This window comes from Bolinopsis microptera, chromosome 5, assembly GCF_026151205.1.
Source record: "Bolinopsis microptera isolate Bmic1 chromosome 5, MBARI_Bmic_1.0, whole genome shotgun sequence".
Taxonomy (NCBI): domain Eukaryota; kingdom Metazoa; phylum Ctenophora; class Tentaculata; order Lobata; family Bolinopsidae; genus Bolinopsis; species Bolinopsis microptera.
In genome coordinates this window covers 20,752,072-20,764,443 of record NC_087076.1, presented here as the reverse complement: position 1 = coordinate 20,764,443, position 12,372 = coordinate 20,752,072, and the positions used below count along the sequence as shown (strand labels likewise).

Sequence of the window (12,372 nt, the reverse complement as noted above, 5' to 3'; positions counted from 1 at the left end):
TGATAGCGCGCTGGCGAGTGAATTAGTAAAATCCCTTGTTTCGGCGGTCGCGCGCTACTGCAAGCGAGAGGGCTCTGGTTAGAGCAAGGCTCTCCCTGTATCGTAAAAACTCTACAGTGAAGCAACAGTGAGGGTCACCACGTGATACAAGTATTTATATTATGTTTAATTGACGATGTCAATTCATCGCAGCTCGGCGCGGCACAGTAGCGCATTTCGCCGTGAGAAGCCTCATTGAGTGCGCGGCGCGGCACAGTAACGCATCGTGCTACAAATATCTTTTTATATTAAATATCGAATATTTTGAAATAAATTTTTCAAAAATTTGTTAAAAATTTCACACAAGCAACAAAAGGAAACTTAATTGACGATGTCAACTTTTCGATCGTAGGACTTAGCTCGGCACAGTAGCGCATGTTGCCTATCTAACTACGAGAACCATGTAATTGTGTGCGCGGCACGGCCCAGTAACGCATCTCGCTACATATAGGGGACCTTTGTGTTTAGGTTTTAAAAAATTGCTACAATGTACAAAGTGAAATTGTTTTATTTACATTTTTAGAAAACTTTTAGTACCAAATTTATTTAATTGATGATGTTAATCCATCTGCATCGCAGCTCGGCGCGGCACAGTAGCGCATTTCGCCGATTTAGAGAGATCTGTGAGGAGCCTCATTGAGTGCGCGGCGCGGCACAGTAACGCATAGCGCTACAAAAAATTTATGCTCGGTCCTTTATTACATGACACTGACTAAAATATTCGGGAATGCAGAATGATAGGTTGAGCGTCGCCCAACCAGCTTAATACCAAATACACATTGCAATGGTGTATTGCACCGGTAATTCCACATTTGCAATGGGCTAGTCCATTATAACAATTGTAGTATATTTGATTCACGATGTCAATCCTTCGCAGCTCGGTGAGGCACAGTGGTGCATCTCGCCGATCTACCGAAGATTGTGGTTGCGAGAAGCATTATTTGATGCGCGCGCGACCCAGTAGTGCATCGCGCTACAATAGTATATCAGGGTTGAATCTCACCCCGAAACAGTATATATTCTGCTCGACCTTCTGATTGGTTTAAAACCGTCACGTGAGCTGCAGAACAGTGTCTAGTTGGCTGTTGAAACCTGTCACGTGACCAAGGAGCATATCACGTGGGTCAAAAAGCTGTGTCTGATTGGTTGACCCCAGGTGTTCAATTAATCAAAGTGCACTACCATAATTGGACTGACAAGGCCTGTTAGCGGGATCAAATTTCCAGACTTGTGAGATATCGACCCCAAAGGCATTGTTTTATCTGACGTATAATTCATTTAGTGTAGAACAATAGTTCCTTCCAGACACTGTTAGCAAATCATACACCTGTTTCATTACGGAGACAGTGGTACACTATGATAATAATTTAAATAGAAATTGCTTTGTAAACAGTGACGGATTCAAAATATATGAAAAGCCAATATATTTGTGATATATTTGTGACACTAATCTTACCTTAATATTCTGTAAAACCCTCTGGTGTCGAGATTACTCCATCAGATCCCAAATTTGGATCCACTACTGTTAAGGAGACCCGCATCCAGTAGGGACTGTTGGCGGTAAGCTACAGCTCCTGCTGGTAATCGACTCGGAAAACAGTAGTGGTCCCCGTTTTTGGGTTGGTAATGAACACCAGATCTAAAACAGTTCCCCAGTTAGAATCCACACTTACCGCTCCTATACCCCCTCCTAGAAGCCGTAAATCTCAAAATCCCACCTCCTTAAGTGAAAAGCATGCTCTCCCTATCCACATTCACAAAAGAGCACAAGAAATCCAAGCTCCTAACACAGACCACAGCACCCAAGAAGATATCTGTCCAACATGCCACCTAGGTGTTCTTGCTGAACAAGATGGGCTCCTTTGTGAACAGTGCAATGTTTGGCACCATCCCATTTGTTAGGAAATCAACACCAAAGAATACAAACACCTCCAAGATGAAAAGTTTGACATAGCATTTGTATGTGGTAACTGTGAAAAACAACGCCTTACTACATCCACTTTACCTCCCCCGGATGCAGTCATCGCATCGATCAACAATGCAAAATGGGGAGTCCTAAAAGGTTTACAGATAAGGCCAGCTGTAGACTCTATCTACAAGAGGGTAGTCCTTTGGAAGAAGAACATGTTTAAGGTACCGAAAGGCAAGATAGGAGAGAGTTTTATTGAGGAAGTTGCCAATACCATCAATCTCTTTAACAGTGGCTCTAACCTGGAGAGTGTTGCAATTAGAATTAGAATTAGAATCAAATTTACACAGCAATACAATAAGAATAAAAATAATTTAAGAAGCTTCAATCTGCTGTGCAGGACATTCAAGTCAGTCGAAAACTGTTAGCAGAACACCCTTCTAGGGACATAAGGATATAGTATGTAAAACATAATGAGTAATAAATTAATGAGTGATAAAATAAGATATGATTTAACAGTGAACTGTGGGCATGAAGGTAACAATTAAGATTACATAGATGCCCACTTTGGGATTACGTTAGTAATGTTATTTACAGTTATATACAGAGAAGTATAGAACAATAATAGATTGGCAATGATAACAAATGGGAACGAATAAAGGAGATGTTTAAAGTTCTATACTTCTGGAAATACCTAGGTCATATATAACGCAGGGGGCCTTTCCACCCGACAAAAACTCCAGCACCATAAAATTTGTTTCAGTTGTCACATAGCTAGAGTGTAGAAATAGTCGAAACTATTGTTTATTTCATAGGATGAGACTCCTTGAATTACATCTGACATAAATTTAGATTTCATACATTGTGAGAATTTTACACTACATTCTATAGTCCTTATGTTCTCTGGAATTGTATTCCAACATTTTGCACCTAAATATGTAAAGGTTTTGTGTGTTCTGGATTTGTGAATATAAAGGTTGCACCTCTCAGCATCACGTGATCCTCCGGATACATAAGAAAATTTATCTGTGAATGATGATGGTGCAGCCTCATTAAGAATTTTATACATATACGTTGACAGATGGAGTTGTCTTCTTAAGTGTAAGGGTAACCACTTCATATTTCGATATACATTTACTGATGGTTCCTGCCAATGAACATCCAGAGCGATTTTTGCTACTTTCTTGTATAATATATCAAGAGAATTAAGTTTGGTTTTGGCAGCCCTGCACCATATTATATCCAGGTAGTCAAATTGGGGGAGCATAAGAGCATTTACAAACATTTTTCTATATTTCAGTGGAAGAAGATTTTTCGACCTGTATAATGCCCCTATTCTTTTAGCAATTTTTGATTTCACATAATCAATATGGTCATGAAAGTTCAATAAATTGTCTATCATGAGACCTAAATATTTTTGAGATTTAGTTTCTTCTATAAATAGGCATTCTTTTTCCAAATCCAGAGGGATTGACAACGTGTCCAGATTAGGTGATCTATCAAATACAATGAATGAAGATTTTGCAGCATTTAGTCTCAGCTTGTTGATTCTAAGCCATTCATACACAATTTTCATATCCTTAATTACATTCTCATATATGCCTCGGGAAATGTTATCAAAATATAGTGCACTGTCATCTGCAAATAAGTAAACAGTAGATTGTGTGCAATTTCTACTGAGATCATTTATGAATAAACTAAATAGAATTGGTCCTAATATGCTACCCTGTGGCACACCTGTTTTAACAGGGAGTGATGTGCTTACATTACCACGTATTTTGGTGTGTTGCTTTCTGTCCCCCAGGTAGCTTTTGAACCACTTTATGACAAAGCCATCAACTCCATAATACTTAAGTTTTTTTAATAAAATATTATGGCTTACTGTGTCAAAGGCCTTTTTGATATCTAAGAATACAATTGCAGGTTTCTTTTGTGATTCCTTAGACGTAAATATTTTATCAAATAGATTAAGCATTAGAAAAGTGGTGGAATGATCTTTTCTAAAACCATACTGATGGTTGGTAAGCAGTTTATTTGTTTCAACATACTCTGTAAGCTGTTGGTTAACAAAATATTCTATGCATTTTCCAAGTAGGGGGAGTATGGATATTGGCCGGTAGTTATTTGGATCATTAGGGTCACCAGTTTTAAGAATTGGAGTGACTGATGCAATTTTACATGCCAACGGCATTGTTCCACTTTTCATACTAAGGTTTATAATATGAGCTACTGGATCGATGATTTGGGGAATAATATACTTATATATTTTAATGGGCATGATATCGTTAATCGATTTATCTGATGGTATACTGAGTATATATTCTTTTACTTGTTCAACAGTCACCTCTTCGAATACAGAGAGTTTACACTCTGTTGGAGGCGGCATATATTCTAGGAAGTCGTCTGAATCCTTTTCCTTAATCGATTCTTGTATTATTGTACCAACTGTGGCAAAATGCAGGTTAACTCCGTTAACATTTAAGTTGCTTGGGGAAGAGCTACTTATTTTTCCAGGTAAGTTTGAAGCATGTTTGATAGTTTTCCAAATGCCTTTTAAATCGTTTTTTGCACTTTTCACAGTAAGGTCCTGAACAATATTTGTACGTCTGTTTTCTTTGGATAATTTTGTCACATAGTTTCTTTGGGGACGATAGTTATCCCACGAAGTAGAGCATTTCTTATGTAGTTCACTTTTTCTGCATTTACATATTCCATTAATACAATTACACTTGAATTTGTTTAATTGTCCTAAACACTTTTTATACTTTCTGAAAAGCATCTTCTTCTTCCGTATTTCTGCCAACAGTTCTTTAGAGGGATTACAGAGAAAGTTACTATTACATTTTATCTGTTTAGGTGGACAGTAATTATCATACCATTCCTGGATGTGATGATTAAGTCCATCTAGGGCATGGTCTACATTAGTACAGCTTAGAATATTACTGTAGTTGCTGCAGGATCCCAGAAAATAGCTTAAGGCTTTCAGATTGTTTAAGGAGTGGTCTCTGATAAGAACCTTCTGGAATTTACTAGCTTTACTTACTTTAAAGTCGAGAACACATTTGAGAGCTTGGTGATCTCCTATTCTATCATCAAGTACTTTACACTCTATGAAATTAGAGTAACAGTTAGTCATGACAACATCTATTGTGCTCTGCGTTATCCTACCATCTAAGTTTGCAACTCTAGTAATTCCTGTAACAGTCTGTATCATTCCAAAGAGCTTCATTGTTATATCTAACTTTTTATAATCTAGATCAGATAAAGAGTTTTGGTTAACATTAACATCGCCAATCCATATTACTTTCTTACCTTGAAGTTTCATCATACATTCAGTCATATAATCAAGGAAAGTATCTAGGTGACAAAAGTTTTGTGATCTGTAGAAGCAGCAAATGTAATGCAATTACTATGACGCTTATAATTTTCCCCTCCTGCTCCAGAAGCCCTCCAAATCCTCTAAAGCCAAAGACCATGTAGCACACCTGGAAAGAAGACTCCAACTATGGAAAGATGGCGAAATAGAGAAGCTCGCTAGGGAATGTAAATCAATACAAGATCGCCTACTCAAATCTAAGTACAGCCCTGGACATCACAACAAAGTCTTTACACGACTCATGTTACTAGGAAAAGTATCCGCAGCCTTAAGATGGAATGGGAGCCAGAGAAGTAAACTCCTGGACACAAGCCCTACTGTCATACAGGAACTCATAAAGAAACACCCTGAAAGCAGCCCATCACTCGAATCTAGTCTGATGAAGGGACCCATTGAAGAAGTAGACAACGTCATATTTGATTCCATTGATTCCATCAGAATTGAAAAGGTTGCAAGAGACCTCAGTGGATCTGGTGGGCCCTCAGGAACTGATGCAGAGACATGGCAGCATATTCTCTGCTCTAAGCAGTTTAAGAAAAAGCCTGAACTTCTAAAAGAAGCAGTTGCAGTTTTGGCCAGAAAGCTGTGTTGCCAAAAGATACAGCCCGATCACCTGAAAACATACATAGCAGGTCGCCTCATCCCCCTTGATAAAGACCCAGGGGTTAGACCCATTGGGATTGGTGAAGTCCTTAGAAGAATAGTCGGAAAAGCAGTGATGACCACATTGAAACAGGACATTATCATGAACACAGCACCCATGCAACTGTGTGGTGGCTTACAAGGAGGAGTGGAAGCGGCCATTCATGCAGTCAGAAAGATCTTTGAAGAGGAATCCACAGAAGCGATCCTGCTTGTTGATGCTGAAAACGCCTTCAATGCATTAAATCGCAACACAGCCCTTAGGAATCTTCGATACACCTGTCCAGAGCTATTCACTTACATCCTAAATACATACAGACAAGAAGCTAACCTATTCATTTCCAACAGTGATGACCACTTACAATCACAGGAAGGAACTACACAGGGAGATACCTGTGCACTCGGATGGTATGCACTGAGCCTAATGCCTCTGCTCAGAGAAGTCCAGGTTAAACAGACAGAACCTGAAACAGAACCAGAATCAGACAGGGAACCCAACACTTATTAGAATTAGAATTATTAGAATTAGAATCAAATTTACACAGCAATACAATAAGAATAAAAATAATTTAAGAAGCTTCAATCTGCTGTGCAGGACATTCAAGTCAGTCGAAAACTGTTAGCAGAACACCCTTCTAGGGACATAAGGATATAGTATGTAAACATAATGAGTAATAAAATAATGAGTGATAAAATAAGATATGATTTAACAGTGAACTGTGGGCATGAAGGTAACAATTAAGATTACATAGATGCCCACTTTGGGATAACGTTAGTAATGTTATTTACAGTTATATACAGAGAAGTATAGAACAATAATAGATTGGCAATGATAAAAAATGGGAACGAATAAAGGAGATGTTTAAAGTTCTATACTTCTGGAAATACCTAGGTCATATATAACACAGGGGGCCTTTCCACCCGACAAAAACTCCAGCCCCATAAAATTTGTTTCAGTTGTCACTTAGCTAGAGTGTAGAAATAGTCGAAACTATTGTTTATTTCATAGGATGAGACTCCTTGAATTACATCTGACATAAATTTAGATTTCATACATTGTGAGAATTTTACACTACATTCTATAGTCCTTATGTTCTCTGGAATTGTATTCCAACATTTTGCACCTAAATATGTAAAGGTTTTGTGTGTTCTGGATTTGTGAATATAAAGGTTGCACCTCTCAGCATCACGTGATCCTCCGGATACATAAGAAAATTTATCTGTGAATGATGATGGTGCAGCCTCATTAAGAATTTTATACATATACGTTGACAGATGGAGTTGTCTTCTTAAGTGTAAGGGTAACCACTTCATATTTCGATATACATTTACTGATGGTTCCTGCCAATGAACATCCAGAGCAATTTTTGCTACTTTCTTGTATAATATATCAAGAGAATTAAGTTTGGTTTTGGCAGCCCTGCACCATATTATATCCAGGTAGTCAAATTGGGGGAGCATAAGAGCATTTACAAACATTTTTCTATATTTCAGTGGAAGAAGATTTTTCGACCTGTATAGTGCCCCTATTCTTTTAGCAATTTTTGATTTCACATAATCAATATGGTCATGAAAGTTCAAAAAATTGTCTATCATGAGACCTAAATATTTTTGAGATTTAGTTTCTTCTATAAATAGGCATTCTTTTTCCAAATCCAGAGGGATTGACAACGTGTCCAGATTAGGTGATCTATCAAATACAATGAATGAAGATTTTGCAGCATTTAGTCTCAGCTTGTTGATTCTAAGCCATTCATACACAATTTTCATATCCTTAATTACATTCTCATATATGCCTCGGGAAATGTTATCAAAATATAGTGCACTGTCATCTGCAAATAAGTAAACAGTAGATTGTGTGCAATTTCTACTGAGATCATTTATGAATAAACTAAATAGAATTGGTCCTAATATGCTACCCTGTGGCACACCTGTTTTAACAGGGAGTGATGTGCTTACATTACCACGTATTTTGGTGTGTTGCTTTCTGTCCCCCAGGTAGCTTTTGAACCACTCTATGACAAAGCCATCAACTCCATAATACTTAAGTTTTTTTAATAAAATATTATGGCTTACTGTGTCAAAGGCCTTTTTGATATCTAAGAATACAATTGCAGGTTTCTTCTGTGATTCCTTAGACGTAAATATTTTATCAAACAGATTAAGCATTAAAAAAGTGGTGGAATGATCTTTTCTAAAACCATACTGATGGTTGGTAAGCAGTTTATTTGTTTCAACATAGTCTGTAAGCTGTTGGTTAACAAAATATTCTATGCATTTTCCAAGTAGGGGGAGTATGGATATTGGCCGGTAGTTATTTGGATCATTAGGGTCACCAGTTTTAAGAATTGGAGTGACTGATGCAATTTTACATGCCAACGGCATTGTTCCACTTTTCATACTAAGGTTTATAATATGAGCTACTGGATCGATGATTTGGGGAATAATATACTTATATATTTTAATGGGCATGATATCGTTAATCGATTTATCTGATGGTATACTGAGTATATATTCTTTTACTTGTTCAACAGTCACCTCTTCGAATACAGAGAGTTTACACTCTGTTGGAGGCGGCATATATTCTAGGAAGTCGTCTGAATCCTTTTCCTTAATCGATTCTTGTATTATTGTACCAACTGTGGCAAAATGCAGGTTAACTCCGTTAACATTTAAGTTGCTTGGGGAAGAGCTACTTATTTTTCCAGGTAAGTTTGAAGCATGTTTGATAGTTTTCCAAATGCCTTATCCCAAACAAGTTTGGTATGCTGACGACTCAGCAGCAGGGGGTAAACTTGATCAACTCACGAAATGGTGGGAGGACCTTAAAGATCATGGTCCCATGTATGGGTATTACCCAAAACCCAGCAAGACATGGTTGATAGTGAAACCAGAGCATGCAACCAAAGCTAAGGAACTCTTTCCAGATGTTCAGATCACTACCAAAGGCCACCGTTATCTTGGGTCATATATTGGATCAGAAGAAGGGGTAAAAGAGTTCATACTAAAGGAGACCGAAAGTTGGAAAGCAGACATTCTTGGACTCGTCGAAATAGCTGCAAACGAACCCCAGCTAGCCTACTCCGCTTTCATCTACGGAACCTCCAAAAGATGGAATTTTGTTTGCCGTACAACCCCAGGGATTTCCGACCATCTGAAACACTTGGAATATTGTGTCAAGGAAGACTTTATACCAGCCATTATGGGCAAAAGTTTTGTGCCTGATCAAATCAGAAAAATAGCTTCACTTCCTGCAAGAATGGGCGGGCTGAGCATTCCAGACTGCACATCAACAGCAGAGATGGAGTACACTAACTCAGTAAATGCTACAAAACAGCTCACAGAAGCAGTTTTTCAACAGCTTACTACTTTCCAACTAAACGAAGAACTGCAGCATGACATCATAAGTGAAGTAAAGAAGCGTAAGGAAGAGCTTTACAAACACCAACGTGAAACTATTATGAATGAGGTATCCCCATCAACACAAAGGCAATTAGAACTCCTTAGTGAAAAAGGAGCATCCATTTGGTTATCCACACTCCCTCTAAAAGCATGTGGGTACGTCCTTAACAAACAAGAATTCTTTGATGCCCTCTCACTCAGATATAATCTTACACTGTCTACAGCTAACAGAAGTTCCCTATGTGTATGTGGAAATCAAAATCATATCAACCATACTCTAACCTGCAAAATCGGAGGCTACGTTTCACTTAGACACAATTCACTAAGAGATACAATAGCTGAACTCCTAACCACTGTTTGCAAAGACGTTGAAACAGAACCCCAGCTTCTCTCCGTTCCTCACACACTTGAACTATCTAATGGAACAAATAGACAGGATGGTGCAAGACTGGACATCAGTGCGAGATCGTTTTGGTCGCCGCTGGACAGGGCATTCACAGATGTAAGGGTACTTCACCCTCAAGCCCAGTCCAACAGTGACAAGAGCATCTCACAGATGTACCAATCTCACGAGAAAAGCAAAAAACGTGAGTACAATGACAGAGTCCTCAATGTTGAAAAGGCTACCTTCACGCCACTGGTGTTCAGTACTACAGGAGGAATGGCAACTGAGGCTTCACAGTTTCTAAAACATCTCGCTGAAAAGATCAGCCTAAAGAAAGGCCAACGGTATTGTGATGTGATGTCATTTGTCAGACGCAGACTGCGTTTTGATCTACTCAGAACCTGTATAATCTCTATCAGGGGGTACAGAGGTACCAGAACCCTTCCACCCACGGCAATAAGTGATTTGGACCTTAACCTGATCAACACTCTTAAACCCTAAAAGGTCATGGAGTGCTCTAGTTGGATGGGGGTCTAAACTACTTTTTGTTGTGATGTGATTTAGTGGTTTTTATATATATTATTACAAAGGGTTTTATTTTTATTTTTACCTCAGTTTCTAAATTTGTACCATTTTTACAGAATTTTATATAGGGTCATTGCTATATTATGTGTATATTGTTATATGTTGTCCTGCATTATGGCTGAGTAGCTGTCTGTCTGTTTGGCTTTGATTTCCGTAGATAATTATGCCTGTTCCTGGGAATCTAGGGGTGTTAGTATACACACAAGGGGGTGGAACGGATGTTAATTTATAATTTTAGTTTAGCAGCCAATACGGAGGCAAGTAACGATCGAGAAAACAGGATGTGTTCTAAACGCCGTCAAAAACCGAAAGATGATGCAAAAAGTGTGTCTAGTCAACAAACAGAAGGACTGTAACTGAGACCCTGGTTCTATGAAAGCTGACGATCTACAATATGCAGTAGAGTGAGACAGAATACAAATGAAAGAACAGAGCATTAGAATTATAACAAGAAACTTAGCCTGTAGAGTAAAACGGCTGAGAATTCCAGCACTCATATCAGAGAGTGTCCCCATTTCTGTTGGTGCTGACTTCCCAGAGAAGCAGCAGTGTCGTACTTTATCAGAGTTGCTTGTACCAGAGCGGTTGATATCAGTCTTCGTTAAGTTGAGGGGCTACTGATGATTTCTTGCTTCTATCCTGCTTCTGTTAGTTTATAATTTTAGTTTAGCCTGGAAGCTAAGAGGGGATTAGTAAACACGCAATAGTATGGTACACTGCTGCCAGCTGACTCACCAGCAACAATGCATGTCCAAAGGGGAGGCAGAGGGAGAGATACCACCGACAACCTGGGTGACAGGCCACCGACAGTGCACCCCACCTCTGTAGGTCTGAACTCTGAGGGCGACAGGTCAAGAACCAGGTGAGACTAATAATCAAACAGAAAAGGGACCGAACTGCTGAGGTGATTGAGTGAGTGAGATGCTGCATTGCTACTGGCTGACTCACCAGCAACAATGCAAGTCCAAGAAGAAAGAAGGAGAGACACTGTCCGTTATCTGGGTGAGCCACCACCGACAGTGCTCCCACTTCTGTGGGGCTGAGGGTGTTGGTTCCAAGAACCAGCCGTGAGCGAACAGCGCCTGTCCCCCTCTATGGTTAACTTGAGAGTAACAGGACTATGCCATTCTCCAGGCCAATCCGTTCAGTAACCAGCTGACCCAGCACCACCTCTAATGGAAGATGTGGTTCGGATTGGACTTCGCTAGGATTTGTCAGTTTTTCTGTAGACACTAATGCTCCCTCGAGAAAAGACATGAGCCCCGGCGAAACTGACCAAAAACGTGGCAGGGATTCTCACCCTACGGGGCGGCACCTTAGGGGGGCGGCATTTCCCTGGATTGTAGGTCTGATTTCACGGAAAAAGCGCCTTATTGGTGTACTACCCTGTCGAATTTAGCGTTCGGTCGACGTGAAAAAAATATTTGGGGTACCATTGTTGCTTCAGGGGGCGGCAAAAAGGTGTAGGGGGCGGCAAAAAAAGTACCCGACCCTTTTTTTTTTAGGGACACAAAATTTTAGGGGCGGAAAAGGGGCGGCAAATTTCAATCAGCAGGGGGGCGGCACAACGTAACGTTACACCACAAGCTTGGCCTCAGGTGCCATTCCTCCTGTAGTGGTAACTACAAGGGGGACGAATGACCCTTTCTCCAATTGTTTTGCTATTTCAGACAGAATACGATTTTTAAGATATTTGCAGTAGTAATCTACAAATTGTATCTCATTGATCACTATGAGTCTAACATATTTTTTCTGTTTACTTTACTGAAGTCCGTACTTAGTAATTGTACCTACCTCTCGATATACGATTTGAGGCTTCCCCTCAACTCTCAAGATACTTGTAATGCGATCTCGGAATGCAGGCGGGAGCTCAAAATTTTTCAAATTTTTTCTGGAAACTACTTTTGTTTATGTTTTATGATACCCTGATTATTATGAGCTTCTGAAGTACATACATTCGAAAGGCTGTGGATGTGATTGGTTCCATAAACTTATAAAGAACGTGATATTTGGCACTCAGATTTAAAGGAGAAT

At 39.3% G+C, this 12,372-nt stretch overlaps 2 protein-coding genes across 5 annotated transcripts in view; one reads left to right on the top strand and one right to left on the bottom strand.

Moving 5' to 3' along the window:
- LOC134814769 (coatomer subunit beta'-like) overlaps positions 1-12,372 on the bottom strand; it is a 70,289-nt gene that overhangs the window by 54,176 nt on the left and 3,741 nt on the right. The window lies entirely within an intron of this gene.
- LOC134815610 (uncharacterized) lies at positions 1,043-6,558 on the top strand. The gene is made up of 2 exons (XM_063824160.1): positions 1,043-2,257; positions 5,341-6,558. Exon 2 carries the CDS (start codon positions 5,566-5,568, stop codon positions 6,472-6,474), a length of 909 nt encoding a protein of 302 aa, XP_063680230.1. The 5' UTR covers positions 1,043-2,257; positions 5,341-5,565; the 3' UTR covers positions 6,475-6,558.